This window comes from Phodopus roborovskii, unplaced genomic scaffold (genome assembly GCF_943737965.1).
Source record: "Phodopus roborovskii unplaced genomic scaffold, PHOROB, whole genome shotgun sequence".
Classification (NCBI taxonomy): Eukaryota; Metazoa; Chordata; class Mammalia; order Rodentia; family Cricetidae; genus Phodopus; species Phodopus roborovskii.
Window position 1 is genome coordinate 28,692,053 of NW_026126541.1, and position 20,897 is coordinate 28,712,949.

The following is a 20,897-nucleotide window of genomic DNA, read 5'->3' on the forward strand; positions in this document are numbered from 1 at the left end:
TACTAGTTACTTTTCTATTGCCGAGATAAAAATAAACACAAAAAAGCAACTCAGGGAAAAAGGGTTTATTTTGACCTCTGGTTCCAGAGGGAGAGAGCCCGTGGGTTTGAACATAGAGGGTTCTATTAACTACAGACAATCATCTTGTGATCATAGAGGACACACTGAACTGGGTGGTGGTGGTGCACGCCTTCAATCCCAGTACTTGGGAGGCAGAGGCAGGCGGATCTCTGTGAGTTCAAGGTCAGCCTGGTGTACAGAGCACGTTCCAGGACAGCTGGAGTTACACAGAAAAATTCTGTTTCTAAGAACAAAACAAAACAACACAACAACAGCAACAGTGCAGAAGCAGAATGAATAGACGGTAGCCGGCCAGAGCTTGACTCCCGAGGGCATTTGTTAGGATCCATTGCACCTCTAGGTTATTCATTTGCATAAATGCATAATTCATCTTTTGTATATGAGCTGTTTTTGTTTTGCGATTGGCTTTCAAATCGTAGCTCAGAAAAGCTTCCAACTCAAGGGGTTCATGCGCCTTGGCTTCCTAAGTGCTGGGATTGCAGACACATGCCACCATGCCAGCTCCAGCCTTACCTTTTTAAAATTGTTGAAAATAGTTTTTTTTTCTTTCATTCAATATATTCTGATCACAGTTTCCCCTCCCTCATGTCCTCCCAGATCTTCCCCACCTCCCCACCCATCCAACTCCACACTGCCTTTCTCTTTAAAAAACAACCAAGCCAATAAACAAGGCAGCAATCCAAAATAAAACAAAGGAAAGAAACAGGAAAGAGAAAAAAACACGAGAAACACATGCTCGCACACACGCGCGCGCGCACACACACACACACACACACAGGCACGCACACACACACACACACACACACACACACACACACACACACTACAAAACCATAAAAACACAAAATTGGAAAACATAATAGAAAAGCAAAAAGGTGTTTTTTGTTTTGTTTTTTGTTTTTTTTTTGTTTTGTTTTGTTTATTTAAAAAAAAGCCCAAAGTATTATGAGCCAAAATATCAACAATACCGTAGAGTTCCTGAGACCTGAGAGGAGGGATCTGATGGAGAAGTAGGATTTTGGACTGAGTAGCTGTTATATTTGAGCATTATTCTAGTAAACATGGCGATAAGGGATGAGAGGAGAGGTGGCTGCTTAAGCTCACAGGTTTCCCCTAAAACCACAGGCACAGCACCAGTCGGGGTTCTAAGTTGGCTCTAAAAATATCTCCCACTCCTTCTGGTTGCAGGAATAACTAAATATGGCTGACAACTCAGAAGCAAACTAAGCATTCAGGGACTGACAAGTCAGTGGAGAACAGGGTCATGGAGCAGGACCCAGGCTAGGAATGGGGACATTTGATGGGGCTCGTCCCTGAACTCCTTTTCATAATGAAAGAAGTCCCACTTTCCTGTCTGCTGACACTAACTTTCCCTTGCTTAAAACCCTGTATAACCACATATGATCAATGACCTCCCAGGGGGTGTCCCCATTCCCCATAAGCCCCAGTGCAATGTACCGCCTCATTTGGAGGAACAGGAGTTGAGTCTAGGTGGAAGGAAAAGACTCATATTCCAAGAGAATCACATTTTTTAAAATTTATATTGGAATAAACAGAATATTACATGTGGAGTGGATTCTAAAGGTATTTGATTAAGACTACAGATACTAGCATTGGATGGAGCCCTGACTGTCACTTCCTGGATTCTTTGGATTCAACATTTTAGACTGTTGCAGTATTCCTACGGAATATCATGGTTCATATCATCTCTTTACACTGAAATCTGGCATGCCTGTGTGCTTTCTTTGACCAAAGAGACATTAGGAAATGTGGTGTGGCTGGGTTTGGAGTGATGGCTCAGTGGTTGAAAGCACTGGCTGCTCTTCCAGAGGACCCAGGTTCTATCCCCAGAGGACCCAGGTACTATCCCCAGCACTACAAATTGGCTCACAACCATTTAAAATTCCAGTTCCAGGGGAATCCAGCACCCTCTCCAAGGACACTGCATCTCCAAGGACACTGCATACATGTGGTGCACAGACATTCAGGCAAAACACCCATACATAGAAAATAATTAAAAATAGCATAAAAATCCAGGCAGTGTGGTACATGCCTTTAATCCCAGAAATGGGGAGGCAGAGGCAGAGGCAGGCAGATCCTTGTGAGTTCAAAGCCACCTTAGTCTACTAGAGATAGTTCCAGGATAGCCAGGGCTACCCAGAGAAACACTGTCTTGGAAAAAAAAAATTACAAAAAGGAAAATAAAATACATCATACAGTCCAAATTGTTAACCCAGAAAATCATAAAATATCACTAATTGCTTTAGGTCCCTAAGTTTGGGGCAGCTTGTAACACAGCAAAAGCTGTGAAACAAATATATCAGCTTGTGCATCTGGGAAAGGTTTTAGTTTCTTGGTTGGAAGATGGACTAACAGTAAGCTACATGCAGTGACATTAACTCACCACATGGTCTATGGGAGGATTTTACAGATTCAGGGAGAGAAGACTAATGGAAAATTGATCATGTATAATTATATATCTTGCCTCACCCCCTGAGTCCTGCAGGGACTAGAGAGTAATGCCTTCTCTGAAGCCCTGAGAACCACATTTGTGAGGTGAGTCTCGGCAAACTATAACACTTCCAAGCATAGTCTGGCAGGTGGGAAGCATCACCTCGGAGTTGGATTTCCTCATCACAGTGTAGATGAGGAGGAGAAGAGAAGATACCAGACTAGCGCTCAGAATTTTCTTACCCACAAGAATCTCTGATGGGGCATGCCTCTAAGAACCAAGAGCTATGTCATCTATAAAGCCTACCTTGAATTACAGACTAGAAACCAGATGTGTCTTACCACAACTGAGAACCTTGCTTCTTCCTCTATCCCAACATTGGTATGAGTCAGAGGATATTTTAGTGAGATATATCACAACTAATAAAAATAATTTAAAATATAATTGTTCAAAGATTTTGGTCTAAAACAGTTAAGAATCTAGAGCCATATAATACAAAAGCAAATCAGATACAACTGAACTGTCTAGATCCGAAAACTACTACTTTATGAGGTAAGTTTTAGCGTAAATGTCATAGAAAACTGACACAAAATGTTGTTCAAAATTTACATAATTTATTCATTCTCAATTCATATTTGTTAAAGAAAGGGATACACATTTCTCAGAAAGTTTTTTAAAAAAAATCAGTTATACATAATTTTCATCTGACAGTCCAGTGAGAGGGGTGTTATTCTTATGATGTCCATATATAGGTGAAGACGTTATAGCTTAAGAGCTAAACAAGATATAGAAATGATTCAGTTATAGAGTATATAAAACACTGAGCAAGAGATTGAGCAGGGAAGGGAAGAGGCTATTAGATGCAGATTCTAATGGTGGCCACAGGAAGAATGGTTGTTTAGGAGCAAGGCCAAGGGTGACCAAAACAGGAAAACCTAAAGGTATCATTGCTTTAGCCTGTTATATTGGCAAAGTGAAGCTTTAAGCATACCAGCAGTGGGAAAGTATGAGTAGCAATGCAAATAGAAAGCAGTTCACCTTCTCTACAAATCCCTGCTGAGGTCACCACCTCCAGGAAAGCGATAGCACAGAACCTCACAATTCAAGCAGAAATTGAATGTGTAAGAATAGAACTTAGGGAATGCTCTAGAATTTCCAAGGAAAATACTTGGTTCACAGTCACTTTAAACGTAATAAAAGACATGCAGAGGGACAGTGACTTTTAATATGAAGATTTGCTCTGTGCTCTGTCATGCAGTTTGGGAGTGTCTGCTTCAACCTCATTCCGTGTGTGTGTGTGTGTGTGTGTGTGTGTGTGTGTGTGTGTGTGTGCGCGCGCGCGCGTGAAAAACACATGCCATGGCCCAGATATGGAGGTCATATATATACAAGCATATCCATATTTCTGCACACATAAAGGCAATTAGAAAATCTTTAAGGTTTAAATTTTTACACGTATAAAAAATTTAAACCTTAAAGAAAATTTTAATTTCTTTTATATATGCAGAGATATACTGATCACGGGTGCCCAGGCCTAATGGATACACACATATACAATAGAACTCTTACATGTAAAGCTCAAGGAATGTCCTGAAAGAGGCAATAGTAGGGTGGCAAGACCAGGAAGTCTGCTATGCAGTTGTGTCTCCCAGCAATGACTGGGAAGCTACATCCAGGATACTTCAACAATATGGCTGCCTTAGCAAGACCTGAACAATGGCATCACCAATTAGACTTGCTAACATGGAAGGGGGAAGTCTCATAGGTCACTAGTCCTAGAAAAAGAACTACAGACAACTACTAACTTCTGAGAGGAGAGGTTGCATCTTCCAGTGATGAGCCCCTAACTGAGTATCCAATACCGAGTGGTCAACTTTGAATGCATAAAAACACAACACTTAAGAGACCCAGGAAGTTGGCATGTATATATTTATGTGTATACATATATTTATAAATATTATATATTTATGTGTGTACATAAGTAACAATAACATTCAAAGAAGTCATTGATTTGAGAACGAGTGTAGGGGTTGGAGGGAAGAAACGGAAGGGCAGGAATGACATAGTTATATTTTAATTACTTGGAAATTGTCATTATTTACTTTTTAACAAATCACATTAAAGTCATAAAAAGTTAGACTAATGAGTATAATTCTATCCTCAGTATATAAAGATGCAAAGAGTCAATCCTGTACGAAATACCTATATCCTACAAGGTACTATGGGAGTGGGAAGGGTCTATACTTTCTCTGCCTTCCAGGAGTCCAAGCTGGGAGAGATAAAATGTGTGCTCTAGTCCTCTTAATTCAAAACTAAAACCATGCACATGCTTCTTGAGTGGGAGAGAGAGAGAGAGAGAGAGAGAGAGAGAGAGAGAGAGAGAGAGAGAGAGAGAGAGATTTGTGCCTTAAGGAAAGACGTATCACAATCAGTTGGAGGAAAATTACAAAGAATATATCTCCTAGGACAGGTAATCATGGACTTTTTCCAGGAAAATTTGAGGTGTCAGAAATGAGGTATTGTGGGTGGAGGAGACCATGTAAGACACACAAGGACCAGTAGGCACTTTGAACGTTGAGGCCTGTGTTGCAGTTCTTCGGACTGGAAAGCCCATGCAACATGTTTAGGCTGGAAGTTTCTTTAGGAGTGGGACTAGGAGAAATCTGCTTCTGATAAATCTGCTCATAATGCCTGACTGCTGTACTGTTGATAAGTCAGCTGGTAATGCCTGAATGCTGTGCTGATGATAAATCAGCTGATAAAGCCTGAATGCTGCTGCTGATAAGCCAGCTGGTAATGCCTGAATGCTGTGCTGCTGATAAGCCAGCTGGTAATGCCTGAATGGGGGATTCACACTGACACATGTTTACCAAGTATTCATCACACACCACACATAATAGTGCCTGGTAAAGGAATCAATAAGCACCATTTGTTTACTACTCAATTTTTAGATAGGAAAATTAATGCTTAAGGAGGTCAGCTGATGGGTCTAAAGACTTAAATTGTTAAGCCTGGGGCCCCCAAACCTGGACTTCCCCTACACATATCTCTTGCATCTCCCCAGGAAGAGTTGGCATGAAATTAATCCTTCATCAGTCAAAATGCCACTGGGCATATGCAAGCGTCAAAAGTCCACCTTGAGTCCCATCCAGGGAAACCCGGGCACATTAAAGGCTACAATAAATATGGGCTTGATGCCCTTGCTCACTTTCTTCTCAACAAAGCAGTTAGTTCTGGCCAGACTGTCTAACCTCTCTGGACTCTGGGATCCTTGCCCAGGAGTGACATCGTTAATAGTTCCCTTTTCAGAGGATCTTGAGAGAAGTCACTTCAATGGTGAGTGTAAAATGCTTCCTAGTATCAGGCACCCAGTAAGTATTTGGTAAATCTTAGGGATTGATGTGAGAGGTCACAGTGTAAAACAGTTTACACACTGCACACACTATCTTGTGGCCTTTTGGGATTTTAGGATATTGGTTCTAGATGACCTTTCTCTATTTGATATGCTAGAAAACAGCCCCAGCAAGGGCCAAAGATGGCAATATTTTTGTCAAAATCCATTATATCGCTGATTCCTAATAAAGCAAACAAACCACTTACCGCTGATTGCCAATCAGGATTCAGCCTGCCTGCCAATCACATAAGTGGGTCTGTATAACCAGAAAGGGTTTTTTGTTTTGTTTTGTTTTTGTCTGCCCTTCTCTCTGGTACTGGGAGGGTCTGCTTCCCCAACAGGAATCTTAGGCTTTGGCATGGAAGCAGTGAGAGACCCACTTTGCTGCAAAAGGCATCTAAATACACCACAGAGATTTGTCCTTCTCAGGCATTCTCTGTTCTGTGCAGGCAGAGGATGATAGAGAAAGATGCAGGTTGTGGAATGTTACTTTAACTATGTAAAGACGTGTTACATTTGTTTATGTTGTGGGCTGTTACATAACGAAGTGTTGCTGTTTCATCTACGGCATCTGGTTAGTCTAGTAAAAAGTCGGAACAGGCAATAGAGGGAATGGTGGGGCTGGCAGGCAGAGAACATAAGTAGAAGGAATCTAGGCTGGAGACAGGGAAACAGGAGAAAGGAAAAGGACATGCCAGGGTCCAGCCAGGCATCAGCCATCCAGACAGACATGGAGGAAGCAGGAAAGTAGGACATGCAGAATGAAAGAAAGGAAAAAAAGCCTCGAGGTAAAAGACAGATGAAAAGAAACGGGTTAATTTACATTTTTTGTTTGTTTGTTTTTGTAAAGCTAGCCAGAAACAAGCCTAAACTAAGGCTGAGACTTAACTAATATTAAGTCTCCATGACATGATTTGGGGGTTGGTAGTCTGAGAAACCCTGCTACAGATGCATAATCTAAATAGCACCTTTAAATTTTTTTATCCCATTAACTGCAAATTCAGTCTAAACACTGGGTAAAGAACTTGCTTCAGGCTCACTGACCTACAGTTGTCACAGTCGCTCATGTGTACATTTGGATAAATTTGCTGGTTAGTAAATTCACTGAGCTTCATGGTCCTAGCATACAGACCAATTGTAGCACCTGTGTGTAATTTGAGCAAAAGGAGATCTAAAAGGCCTTCCAGAATGCCCATCATCAAATGTCCTAGCTAATGACATCACCACATCACAGCTGTGGAAAGAGCTACTAGAAGGTTCACTGTAAAATTACACAGAATGCTAGGGTAATTGGCTTAGCTTGGGGAACAGGGCATGACAGTTACACATCTGAAATCCCTGAAGGCACAACACTTTGGCATGCTGTTTTCCCTTAGAGTGATACCACTGAAAAACAACAACAGCAAAACTCTGTAGCACTTTGTTTTAAGGAAAGATGTAGTTGAAAGATAAAACACTAGCAAACATTGTGACATTACAGGTTAAAACAAATGCCTTGTGACTCAGACCTTTTAGAAAAGAGAAGTCTAAACAAAGTCTTATTTCGTGGTTGTGTACTTAAAAATCTTCATAACTGTTTCCTCCTGTTAATTAGGATTTCAGAGGCTGCCAGGATTCTAGGAAGCTTCAAACCCACCAGTTTTGATTTTTTTTTTTTTTTTTTACACAAAACTGTCTGGAGTTTCCAGCCCCCAGAGGAAATGATGGATATACATAACTTTATGACAATCTGTTTTAGTAACTGGAAATTTCCATGTCTTCCCATGGAAAGCCAGGGGAAAACAATTCTTTGTGCTCTCGGGCTGGTGGCCAGGAGGGCTCAGTCCCTCTCTGCATCCAGGATCCTAGGACTGATGTTTCAAAGTGCGGTTGTGCTGGTTTGGATGGAGTCTTGGGACCACAGAGGCCGTCAGTCTGTCTGGCAGGCTCCTCATGGAAGTGCAAATGGCAGGTTCTGTAGGCCAAGGGAATCCTCACCCAGTGTCCAGAGCCTCTTGTGAGTGTCCCATCAGATGATCCCAACTCCCAAGGCCACAGGTCCAGATCTGGGAAGAAGAGACCACAAACAGGAAAATAAAGAAAGCACTGTTCTGATTGGAGCATACATAACCTCTCAGGATAGACTGGAGGGAGAAACAACTTTTTAAAAAATCTAGATAACTAACCCATCATGACTCAAAGCCATTCACTCCACTCTCTCTACCATTGATTGTCCCAGTCCAAAATTCTTCCCAGCACTATTGCAAGAGCTCCCCCACCCCACCCCACCATTGTATGGATCACAGACAGCTGCACGCTGATGAAACATTTCATAGTGTGTCAGATGCCCTGGAGCTGGAATTACAGGCAGTTATGAGTTGCTCAACATAAATGCTGGGAACCAAACTTAGATTCTCTGCAAGGATGTCTTAACCATGGAACCATTCCCACATCCTTTACTTCTGTTTTTAAAGACTCTGGCAGTTCCAACCAGCTGACTTACTCCATGCACTTGACCAAGTGCATGGTCAAGACTGTTTCCTCATCTCTTGGTTTAATTTGTTCTATCAACTTGGATAGGCTACACCAACCCATTGTCTTATCCAGTGACAGTCTAGATGTTGCCATGCACTTCATGGATGTAATTAACATGTAGTGTCAGGTAAATTTTAAGCAGATTATGTTCTGAAGTGTAGGTTCCTTCCAATCAAGTGAGGGCTTAAGAACAAACCCAGTTCCCAGAGATGAAGACACTCTGCCCGGAGATTGTAATGTGAAAAGTCGTCTGCTGGCCTATTCTACCAAGCCCAGTCTCACTGTCCCCACCATCATGGGTGCCAAAGCTTTAACATGACTCTCCCTATGTTTGCCTCTCACTCTCCCCTCCTCCACCCCAGGGAGACCCTGGACCCCAACAGCAGGGACCAGCTTCCCCGGTTATCTCTTCTCTTTTCCTAGTTGCTTTATTTTGCATGACAGAAAGGAAGGATTGAGGCTTTTCCGGTTATGTGGATAAATATTCGTTACAAAATCCTCACGATACTGTTGACTCAACAAAGACATTCTAAGACTGCAGAGCATGTGGGCATGCAAGAGGGCAAGGCATTCAGGAGACTGAACAAGTCTTTATATGTATGTCCTTTGAGTTCGCAGATACTTGCGTCTGCCTCAATGACCCACATTTTAAGGCTGGCTGTTGGTATTTCACCACTAGCCCAGAAGCTGCAAATGGGTCCCGTCTGGGTGTATCTGATTTGGCTAATTTGGCAGTTAAAATTCTTTTCACCTACTTTTTACTAACTAGCAGACATTACATAAACATCTGCGTTCCCATCTTGTCAGTGACAAGTTCGAGCTGAGTAGCAGGCTACTCTCCAGTTGGCCACCGTCCTCACTCCTATCTAGTTACCACCCTCCTTCCATTTCACCACCGGCTGCCTGGAAATCGGAGTTTCTCACCTCTGCTCTCAGGCCTATCCCATTTCTTCTGTCCCGAGGAAGTGAAGGAGTCACTTATAGAAAGACACTGAGCTGGGTTGGAAGGATAGCTCAACCCTTAAAGGCTAGGCTCACAAAAGACACTGAGCCTGTAGGACCTACACAAGCAGGTGCTTCTGGGTCAAGAATCCATTTATAGGAATTGGGATTCCCATGTCTGAAGAAACAGATATTTAATCAGGCTTTCCAAGGCTGGCGGGAAACTGTTGAGTCAAGCAAATCTAATTGCTGACTCGAGCTGAGTAATCAAGCCTATGCTGCCCTATGCTGCATTTATTGCCTGGCTCTGCGCCCTGGGTGTGGGCCCTCAGTAATGGCTTTCAGGCCAGTTGTGGGTAGGCCTGGGGAAAGGGCTGAGGGCCCGCGATAACTCTTTTCCATCACATGTGTGCTGACGATTGCCATATCTTGCGGTTGAGCCAAAGGTTTCACAACCCGTGGCTTTGGAATTGTGATGCTTGCCACACTAGACTTCTAAACCAAGTAGCATGAATATCCCGAGTTTCTGACACAAAGGTATTTTGAAGTTTGATTCTCCTCTATCATTTTGTTCAACTCAAGTGTCACACTATATCATGTCTAGCCCACAAAAGAAGTGGCTTTTTACTGAAGCAAACTAGACATCCTATTGTCTCACATGACCCAGGTCTACCAGAAGCTGCTTCCCAAACCCTACACCCTCCATTCCACCAGCCTGCAGGAATCTGTTACCCCCCCTTCTGATGTCCACAATGCATCCCTTCCCAGTCACCGATTCCAGCTGTGAGCCTGCCACCCTCTTCGAGAGGCCTCATTAGCCCGGCAATACTCCAAGCTCAGCACCACAACATATTTGCACTGTTGGCCATAAACCCTCAGTCACTTGTACCTCAGCCGAGTTACTGTCTCACTAGCAAATTTTGACTGTGTTTCTAACTTGACCATTACAGACTTCCCACTCGGTATATCATCTATGAGAATTTAAGGATACAGACAGAGCAAAGAATGGCAGGATTGCTCCAGGCTTGAAATGGATGCTATCTTTGCTCTCCATCAAAGACATGGAGCGAAGTACAATTGCAAGAGCAAGCTTAGTAGAACTGCTACCAGTTAGAAAGCTTCTGTGTACACGGATCCTATTCGACTTTCACGAATGAATTAGCACAACCATGGATACTGTTGTCCCTCCGTATCTCTGTGTTCCACATCCCCTGAGGCTCCTGTGTTTGAATACATGGTCCCCGGCTGGTGATGCAGTTCTGGAAGATGTAGACCTTTAATGAAGTGGGAGTTAGCATGGGGAAGTAGGTTACTAGGGTTTGGCCTTGAGGTAAATAGCTGGTTCCTATCCTACATCCCGTTCCACAGTCACTTCCTATGGAACTGAGGTGCAAGCTCTCACTGCCGTGAAGATGACTGCTGCCATGCCTTCCCTTCCATGATGGACTATATAGCCTCTCAAACCATGGTCCAAAATAGACCTTTCCCTTAAGTTGCTTCTTGTCTGGCAATTGGTTGCTACACTGAGAAAAGTAAACAATACACCCTTTTGTTCAGTAAATAATACAACATAACTACTATCTACAAAGCATTTGCCCTGTAATAGGTATTTTAAGTAATCAAAATGTTTTCAACATGCACAGTTTTGGATTTATGGCACGCTTGTCCTCCCCCCCCCCGGGTATCTCATAATGTCCCACGCTGGACCAAACTGGCTCCTAACCATTGCCCGGCCTCTGTACCTATAGGCTGTTGGCACTGAAGCAGGTCACACAGTGAAAAAAATGATTTCAAGCCTATGTGCAGGTGCATATAGTATATCTGCAAATATTGGGCCATTTTACCAAAGGGATACAAGGATTCACTAATTTAAGTGAGGCTAGAACCAGTTCCCATGGATATCAGGGGATACTTGAATTTTCTAACTCAAACTGAGATAGAGAAATAGGTGAGAAAGAAAAGCAAAACCATGTTTACTCATCATTCTGTTCACTTCTGTACTGTGGTGGTAGAATTCATTGTCTGCAAAGCAAAAATCCCAGAAATGTCTAGTTTCTGTATTACTCCTCCTTTTTCACTTTAAAAATAGGTTTATTAGTTCTTTGTGGATTTCATAAATGCCTAGGACGGATTTTGATTGTATTAATCTCCCCATACTCTCCAGTATTCACCCATATCCCCACAAATCCTTCCAACTCTGTGTCTTCATGTGTGCTGCCCATTGACTCAGGACATGGAACCATCTACTGGAGCACGGTCAACTTACCAGGAGCTACATTCTTAAAGAAAATGGATTTTCCCTCCCCGAGAAGACATCAACTGTCAACAACTCAGATAGGTGTGGGGGCTCATGAGACCCTCTTTGCTCCATGCTGGAATGTTAAGGATGCTCCAGCTTTTGCAGGTAGCCATAGCTGTCCCATCAATGTCCAGAAGAAACTGTTTTGTGCCTGTCCTTCCCAACCTCTGGCTCTTACAATCTGTTTCTTCCTCCTTGATGGGCTCTCTACTAGATGGTTTTATGTCAACCTGACAAACTAGAGTTACCTGGAAGGAGGGAATCTTAATTGGGAAAATGTTTCCATAAGATCAGCTATAACACATTTTCTTACTTAGTGATCAATGGGGGAGGTCTCAGTCCATTTTGAGTGGTGCCATCTCTGGGCTGGTAGTCCTGGGTTCTATATGAAAGCAAACTCAGCAAGCCATAGGGAGCAGGCTAGTGAGCAGCTCCACTCCATGGTGTCTGCATCAACTCATGCCTCTAGGTTCCTACCATGTTTGAGTTCCTTTCTGTCCTAGTTAGGGTTTCTATTGCTGCAATGAAACAGAATTACCAAAAAGCCAGTCGGGGAGGAGAGGGTTTGTTTGGCTTACACTTCAGCATTGCTGTTCATCAACGAAGGAAGTCAAAACAGGAAGTCAAACAGGGCAGGACTGTGGAGACAGGAGCTGATGCAGAGGTCATACATGGGTGCTACTTCTTAACTTGCTTCCCACAGCTTGTTCAAACAACCTTATAAAACCCAGGACCAAAAGCCCAGGGATAGCACCACCCTACTGCCAGAGGTCATGCTACTGTTCTCCATGGGCCTGAGGCAACCAGAAACCAAAATCATTGGCTTTTGGTTTAGATTCTTAAAAAGTTCTGACTCGGTCCTCTAGGACCACCCAAGATCTGGTCCTTGGGCTGGTGTTAGCTGGACAACTGCTAGTTAATAGTTTTGAGTCTAAAACTTAGAAACTTTTATAAACATCATTTCTGTTATGGAAATGTGTTATATTTGTTTTACTAATAAAAATGGGGGGGGGGTGTAAGAAGACAACATAGGGAAACAATTGATGCCCAAGCATGACAACTTAAGCTTGATCCGCAGCATCTGTGTAAAAAGCCGAGTGTGGTAGCATATACTTGAAAGACAAAGTATCCCTGGGGCTCAGTGGCCAGCTGTACATTGTGTGGAGAAAACAAGGTATATGGCTCACAAGGAATGGTACCCAAGATTGATAATCTGTATACTACACTCAGACATACATATGTGCCCTTGTCATGCATGTACATGTATGTACATACACACAGCACACACACACACACACACATACACACACTCACATACACATGGATAAAATAAAATACAAATACAAGTTGGAACTACGTCGTTGTGTTTTTTCCATTACATATAAACCACAAACTTACTATGTAGCCCCAGCTGATCTCAAGCTAGAAATTCTCCTTCCTTAGCTTCCCGAGCATGGGATTAAAGGCATGCATCAATCACTATACTTGGCTTTCCATTACAGTTTTTAAGAATCCAATTTACATAGTATATTATGAAAGTATCAACAACACTTTGAAAATTGAACACACACATGTGACATACACACACAAACCTGTTGTTGCCCAGAGTTTGGGAAACATACTTTTTAAAATCTGAAGACTTGTTCCAAACTTTTTACATCTTTAACCTCCTTTCCACAAAGCAATTTGTATGCATGTATGCAATTATCTCTGTGTGTGTGTGTGGGGGGGGCTGATAACTACAGAAATCTTGCATTTATTGACAATCGATAATAAACTTATTTAAAAGCAATTCTTTGTGCATATGTAATTTTACCATTCATTAAAGATGAAAGAAAATTTGTATACTAATGACTCGGTTGTGTTTATAATTATCAATGTGCAGAACACCAACACATAAATATACAGCACAAGTTAGCAGAAGTATATCTAGGACTATTTCAGAAATTGCTGGAAATTCTGTCCTAATAGCAAACCAAAATTCATTTATTAAGTTTTGAATGAAATGCTAGCCAACAATGAAGTTTTAAGAAACAAAATATTAAATGCAACTAAATGTAAAGTTACATAAGTTTGATATCTGCTGAGGATAGATGGTAGAAAAATATTAAAAGTGGTTTGTGTGGCATGTAGTGGTACACACTTCCAATTCCAGCAAAGGCAGGCAGATCTCAGTGAGATCCAAGGTAGCTAGGCCTACACAGTGAGTTCCAGGACAGCTAGAGCTAAATAATGAGACTGTCTTGAAAAATGAAATAAAGTGACATTTTTGTAACCAAAGCATTATATTTTAGTAAAATAATAAAGCTCTGTATGTACAATAAGTCATAACACTGCAAATCATAACACACGGTACTCTCAAATCAGATGAAAGGTGTTTCTACAGTATTCCTTGGTGTGGCATTGTATGACATCATGCACAGTGCAGCGGGATTTTGCTGCATGTTCAGAACCATGTTGTCATGAAATTATGTGATATAGCATTGGTAAATACTGACAAACACCTCAGATTCACTATACATTTACTTTTGAATTGACTATTGGTCCTTTCATGTTCAGACACCATTTGCCAAGGTTTCCTTTTGGAATCCCCATTCATTTAAACTACCCATGATTTAATAAATTCTATAAATCTAAACTCTGTAGCAGGTAATTGATATGGGACTCTGACTTTATGATGGGCCCAACATATGAATGACAACCCATTCAATTCTTTAGATTAAGACTTGTTCTTCCTTCCTATGGATAATACCACCCAGAATGATAATCTTTTATTAAACTGTTTTATTATGAAAATGTCACAAGTTTTAGAGTCTGACAGGCCTATGGGACTGCATTTGAGTCTACGTTGTGTGATTTCGAGAGATCACATGGCTTTTCTGAGTCTCAGTTCCTTCATGGGGAAAATAAGGGCACCGTTCCCTGCCTTGGGCAAAACTCATAATTAAAAGAAAAGTTTAGATTTGTCACAGAACCATGAATAAGAATAGGATTTCCTGCAGTGGTGGTAATATTGGGTATCTGCAGTGTCCCATATTGTAGCCTCTAGCTACCATGTGTGATTTCTTTAAATATGGCTACTAAGCCCTAAACTCAAATGGCCACAGCTGGCTATTACACCAGTCAGAGCAGGTCTGGCATGCTTACCAACAAATAGACTCAGTGTCTATATGCACTTCAGAATCGCATAACTGGCCGAAGTCCAAAAGTAAGCAATGATGGAACATTCTGCCTTAAATGGTGAGATATATATATATTAGAGAACATTATGGAGAGGGGGGAGGAAAGGATGTAAGGGACAGAAGGTGGGGAGATACTCAACACAAAGACTGACACAGCCACTGTACTCATGAACCCACTATAATATGTTTATCCATCCACTCAAGACCTGCACAAGACTGGTCCTGTCAAATCTCATCATGGGTAAGAGAGGAATCTGCGATGCCCACATCCTTCTGAGGGGCTGTTGGCAGTTAATGGTTGTTGTGGTGTAGTTACTTATATATTGACCTTTCTTTAAACAACTTCCACCGTGCTCCTGCAAACAAAACAAAACAAACAAACAAACAAACAAACAAAAAAACCAACACAACTCCACTTAAACCCAGTGAGCCACACCCAGAAAGAAGAAATGAAAGTAGAGGAGGGGCTTGCTGGGAAGAAAGCCAGGAGGGAAGGAAGGGGAGTAAGAGTGGGGAATGGGGACGAAATGCCTACAATTCATTATACATACATATGCACGTATGGATAGAAATAGAGTCAAAATATAAAAACTCACACTTTTATTGAGCATCCTCTGACACACACCAGACAATGTTTGAGATATTGCAAATATACCTATCGATGAGAGAAACCCAATTTCCAAGAAACGTAGGCCGAGCTAATACAGCAGAACTTGCTATCTTTATAGGGGAATTTGCCAGTGTCTTCTCTGGAATGCCTCATGGCACTCTTTGCTCTTCTGATCCCTTCTGCCCGCATCTCTGTGTCTTTCTCTAATTTCTCTCCTGCCTCTCTCCCTCCCTCCCTCCCTCCCTCCCTCCCTCCCTCCCTCCCTCCCTCCCTCCCTTCCCTTTCCTCTCCCCACTGCTTTTACCTGTTCCCCCTCTCCCTTTCTTCCTTTCTCCCCCTTCCTCCTTATAGTTTCTTTTTTCTCCCAAGGCTAGGTTTCACTGAGCAGCCCAGGCTGCTACTCCAGTCTCCACCTCCCCCCGAATGCTAAGCTCTCATTTTCCTCTGACAACAGTTCTTGAACTCCACAGTTAGAGGTCTTGTGGTCAGCCCTGATAATTCATGCAAAGGGCAGTGGACAACACACAAAGTACTTCAACAGATGAGGACACAGTGTAGGATGACAGCTGCCCAAACTTCTCCTCCTTGCTGGTGCTGCCCACTTCAAACAAATTAGTCAAAGATGCCATTTCCTTTTTGACAGACAAAGACAGTGTGGAAAGAAGATTACTGGGTACTGCCTCTGTCCCAGTAAGGAAAGCACCAGACAGATTTACATAATTCTGGGGTTTTTATGTACTGGCTCCTTCCAGGAAGCGAGGGACAGACAGACTGCAGATAGACACCAGAGCAGCTCTGTTTAGGTTAGGACTTGAAGCTGCAGGCATGGCCCAGCCCTGGCTGGTCCAATCGAATAGGTCCAGGCTGAGCTGATGCTCACAAAACCCTCCCCAAACTGAGAAGGCTCCTAAGTCTCTCTCTATTCCTCACCCAGACAGAAGGGGTGGATCCCTAGGAGACCAGGAAGGTTTAACACAGCTCATGCCCAGAACCAGAAAAAGAATGATGGAAACCGCCGCTGGCAACCTCTCACAGCAAATGCTGCCTGTATTACCCAAAGGACAGCACTCTGGAGGCTCAGAGTGCAATGCAAACCTTTTCAGTCCAGAAACAAGCATCCGCTTAAGGAAAGTCTGTGTGTGGGTTCAGCTCACTGAAGACTGAACCTTTTTCTTCACTGGGTAAAAATTTCCCGGGGCCGTCTCAAAGCCCTCCTGCCCTTGACGTGTTTCAGTGGAGACTGGCAGGTCGCAGGCTACTGTGAGTCAAGCAGAGGGCTCCCACTGCTTGTAAGTCACTCACCTACGTCTAGAATACAGCTTTCCACAGAGCTTCTTTCTCAGGGCTATCACTGCAGCTATGAAGATTAAAGCAATGATGCAAGACGGGAGGAACACATGAAGTGGTGATGTTCTGGGGACCCTGGGTTCAGTCCAACCTGGGTGAAGGAAAGAATCAAAATCCCATCACAGGGCAGCTCACAGCCAGGCTGGTGTGGCTTTCTGAGCCCTCCCCCCCACCCCCACCCACAGGGTTCAGCCTTCACTCCTTGCCTCTCCTCATTTCCTTTCCCAGCCACCCAATTAGTCTCTAGTTTGATCTCCATTTTCACTGGTTAAAAAAAAAAAAAAAAAAGTGAAGCTATGAAATTTCCCCAAAGTTAGACTGCAAGGGGCTTAGCTGAGATACACCCCAGACTGGGGCCAGATCCTGTGCCTGTTGCCACTTTGTCGTTCCATCCATCCATCCATCCACTCACCCACCCACTTACCCATCCATCACCACCACCCCCATCTCTGTCTCTGTCTCCATTTCCATTCTCCTCATTAACCTGCCTTTCTCATTCAAGCAGGAAAAACAAAACAAAACCTCAGTTCGAAAATTGAATTTCTCCCTCACTGATGAGAACTCAAGGGCTTAAAAGTACCACTAGTTATTTGATTTTAAAGACTAGCAAGGTCCGTTGGAAAAAGCAGAACATCCCAGGCAGTGGTGACATATTAAATCTAGCCATTCAGGTCATGGGGTGAATGATTACAAGGGATCCTTAGCTTGTCTGGACCAACCAGGGTGCTGGTGCTGAGGACAGCATCCATTTAGAGGTGATGAGAAGACTAATTCAGAGGCCGGGGGACAGCCTTATAGAGCTCTGGGTATCTTCAGGTCGGCCAGGTGTGAAGAAGAAAGGATTACCGGAGTGTTCACAATTTGGTAATGAATGGGCTCACAGGTTGTGTCTGTTTCTGAGATTGGAACGTTGCCTCATGGTGTGATGGACAGAGACTAAAAGGAAAACTGTACAGAACTATTCAGGAAGGAGGGCTTGAACCAATGGCTGCTCTGCTCCTGACTCTCCCTCAAAAGGTTGAGAACCATGGAATAGTTTAACTGAGAAAGTGCTAGACACCACTTAGTCCTGAGCCACTGTAGCACCTCAGGGATGCTAAATAATCTATCTATGGTCACTGCTTCCAAGGAAATGGCACAGCCAGGGTTACAGACCCAGATCTGCTCAGGCTCCATAGGAATCATCTTCACCCAAGAAGAACAAAAAGGTCAGAGTCTGCTTGTCTAAGCCATGTCACAAAACCCTGGGTGACCGCACTGCCTCTTCACTACTAAGTGCATGCTAATCAGGCCCCTGCCTCAGTGCCTTTGGGAACCTCTGTTCTGGCCAAGTTTCTTCACAGATCTTCTATGTGTCGAGTTTCTGCTCATTCTTGAACACTCTAGCCTCCCTAGACTGTATCTGGAGGACAGATGTGGCACCTAAGTCATCCCTCAGTCCTGTATGAAGCCTAGCATCACTGCGTGAGAGGTGTCAGTCGGTTTCTGGGCTGAACAGACTAGTCCACCTAGCTGATACTTTGTATCACCTAGTAGTTACCTTGTGGCAACCTGCTGGTTCTTCTCATCCACTCCCTCCCCTCCCAGCGCTAGGCTACTAGCTAGGCATGGTTCTCAAAAGACTGCGTTTCTAACACATGGGCCAGAATTTAGGTGTACCCAGTAGCAAAAACTAAGTTCAGATCAAAAGTGGGTCTTCTGGATCTTGACTGTAAAACATCAAAGTATCTTTTACCACTTTTCTCTCTCCAAAGGTAGAAATATGGATTTGGCAGTGACCCTGCTTTGGCAGTGCAACAGTGACAATAACCAGAAGAATGGCAGAGAAACAAGATGGGAATAACCTGGGTCACTACATGACTTATGGGATGTAGTCATTTAGCTGCTTAGAGCACTTTCTATATTTGAGTGTTATGTAATGGGAAAACACATGGCTGCTTTGATTCATTGTATGCTTGTCTCTTCATTGTGGCGGCTTAGTCTACATATTCTTCAATATTATTTTATTATAACTGCATTCTCTTTAACAATGATAAGCAATGGGAAAAAACAACTGTCCTGTTCTTACCACAGACTACTGCTGTTCAGAAAGAAGCCAAGAATCTTACTGGTGGTAACTTAGTTTTTCACTTCACCCTTTAGTCTTGTGTTTCATGTAATTACCACAGTAACTTTTTAGCATTGAAATCTGTGTGGTTACAGAGCCCACATTCTTTTCTGCTGCCTGGATCCCCCCCCTCAGATGTGCCAGGTGGGTTTCACTTTTCTGCCAACCCCACCAGGCATTCTATAATCACTCCCACAGTCTAGCCCAGTTATATTTCCCAATGACAATATATAGCAGCTGGCTGAGGACAGCCCTGTTTCTAAAGAAAAATGACCTGATAACTCCCTAACTTCTGACCAAAATTCAGTATGTTCAGCTTTCTGTCTGTAGTGGCAGACACCCTCCCACACCCAGTTTCTCGTTTCTGCATCTGTTTTGTTCATTGACTTCTGGAGAAGCCTGACGTGGTTCGTAGAGGTCAGCAGTGAGTGAGTAGCTTGGTTTAGGAGAGTGAGTAGAAACAGGATAGTTTTAAGTCAGCCAGGCAACACCTTGGGAGGATGTGTGACTGTGGTTATCTCTGCTGCTGCTGCTTTGTGTCACACATGAGGGCATCGTCTCTGAGCTGACTGCCCACACAGACTAGGAGCTGAGGTGAGGGAGCTGGGGTCTTCAAGATGGTATCTCCCACCCAACACTGCAGCATTTACCAAGCGCTGCTTTCACTCCAGTCTGGATATAAAGAATGCCCGTATGAACTGTGAAAACACATGGACAATACACATAAAAACCCGAGAAAACATAATACACAGCCACAGGAAGATAAGCAAGTGGTGTTGGTAAAAGGTCTTAATGAAGAGATGTGGGCAAAAGACCTTAATGAGCAAGACGAGAACCTGAGTCTGAAGCTGCATGAGTGGTCTGAGGGACAGGGCTGGGGGCGGGGGCTGCAAATAGTGTCGTTTTATGGGGAAGGAACTTAGTGCACAAAGGTGTGGAAGTGGCCCCTAGATCTTAACATAACTGACTCCATGATGGAAGTACCATTTGGACCATAAAACTCAGCACATAGACAGAACCACCTGCCACAATGAAAACAAAGACCTGACCCATCAACGTCCATAGTCCTGGGAAAGTCTCTAAAGTACTAACCTTGCTTTTTGGCTTCTATAGTTATGTTTATGGCTAAATGTTCTTGTTAACTGAAATGTGTCAACCCAGAATATAGTTTCTGTTCTTAAAAGCTCACCCGGAGAAATACTTGGGCCTACACTGGGATCTAGTGGCCAGAGGGCTAATAAAGACTTTCTATTGACTGAAACCCATGTCTGAGCAGTCTTCTCAGGTGGATACCCCACATTTCTAGAGGTCCCACAGAGACCAGACCTCAAGACACAGGGCAGGGGTGTCTCTGAGATCCTTGGAGTGAGGAAGAGTGAAGTCCTAAGGGGACTCCTGGGGCTACAAAACCTGAACTATGGGGCTCTCATTGATCAATTGATGCCCAATGCTTTGGAAGAGTCTGACTTCTCCACCTCACAAGGAGACAAATTAGAAAGTTGCCTGGTTTGTCACCTCTAAAGGTAAGACTGGTGAAGGCACCTCCTGTTTGGACACAAAGGAGACGTTGGACTGACGCTGACTCAGTGTCTGAAATCCACGTGAGCTGTCACTGAATTCTCCCTCTGTTCAGGCTCATCAAAGTGCAGTGGGCACCTTGGGTTGTCTTTACTGTGCTATGTGTGTGTGTGCCTGTGTGCGTGTGCATGAGCGTGTGCATGTGCGTGTGCATGTGTGTGTGTGTGTGTGTGTTTCTATGTGTTTCTGTCAGTTCTGTTTCCTGTACTGACCAAGAGGTTTCGCTGAAGTCAGAACCCCCTAGCTTAAGACCAGTACCCCCTCCTGTTGGGGACCTGAATCCTTTTGGATATGCCAGGTTGTCTAGAGACGACCCCCCCCCAAAGAAACCCCTCCACCTTCTCTCTTCCAGGATCAGGAACACTGGCTTATTTCCTGTTCAGTCAGGGTT

The 20,897-nt window shown here is 43.4% G+C and overlaps 1 protein-coding gene and 1 non-coding gene across 2 annotated transcripts in view; one reads left to right on the forward strand and one right to left on the reverse strand.

Moving 5' to 3' along the window:
- Positions 1–7,850: 7,850 nt before the first annotated feature.
- Pdcd1lg2 (programmed cell death 1 ligand 2) overlaps positions 7,851–20,897 on the reverse strand; it is a 38,078-nt gene continuing 25,031 nt past the window's right edge. Inside the window, exons 4-5 of the mRNA XM_051199960.1 lie at positions 16,777–16,912; positions 7,851–7,972 (exon numbers count right to left, since the gene is read on the reverse strand). Of these exons, the coding sequence (XP_051055917.1) occupies positions 7,936–7,972; positions 16,777–16,912 (173 nt within the window). The 3' untranslated portion in view covers positions 7,851–7,935. The remainder of the gene's footprint in view (positions 7,973–16,776; positions 16,913–20,897) is intronic.
- On the forward strand, positions 11,021–11,161 carry LOC127233590 (small nucleolar RNA SNORA42/SNORA80 family). The gene has a single exon (XR_007835487.1). It is a non-coding gene; the product is annotated as a small nucleolar RNA SNORA42/SNORA80 family (small nucleolar RNA).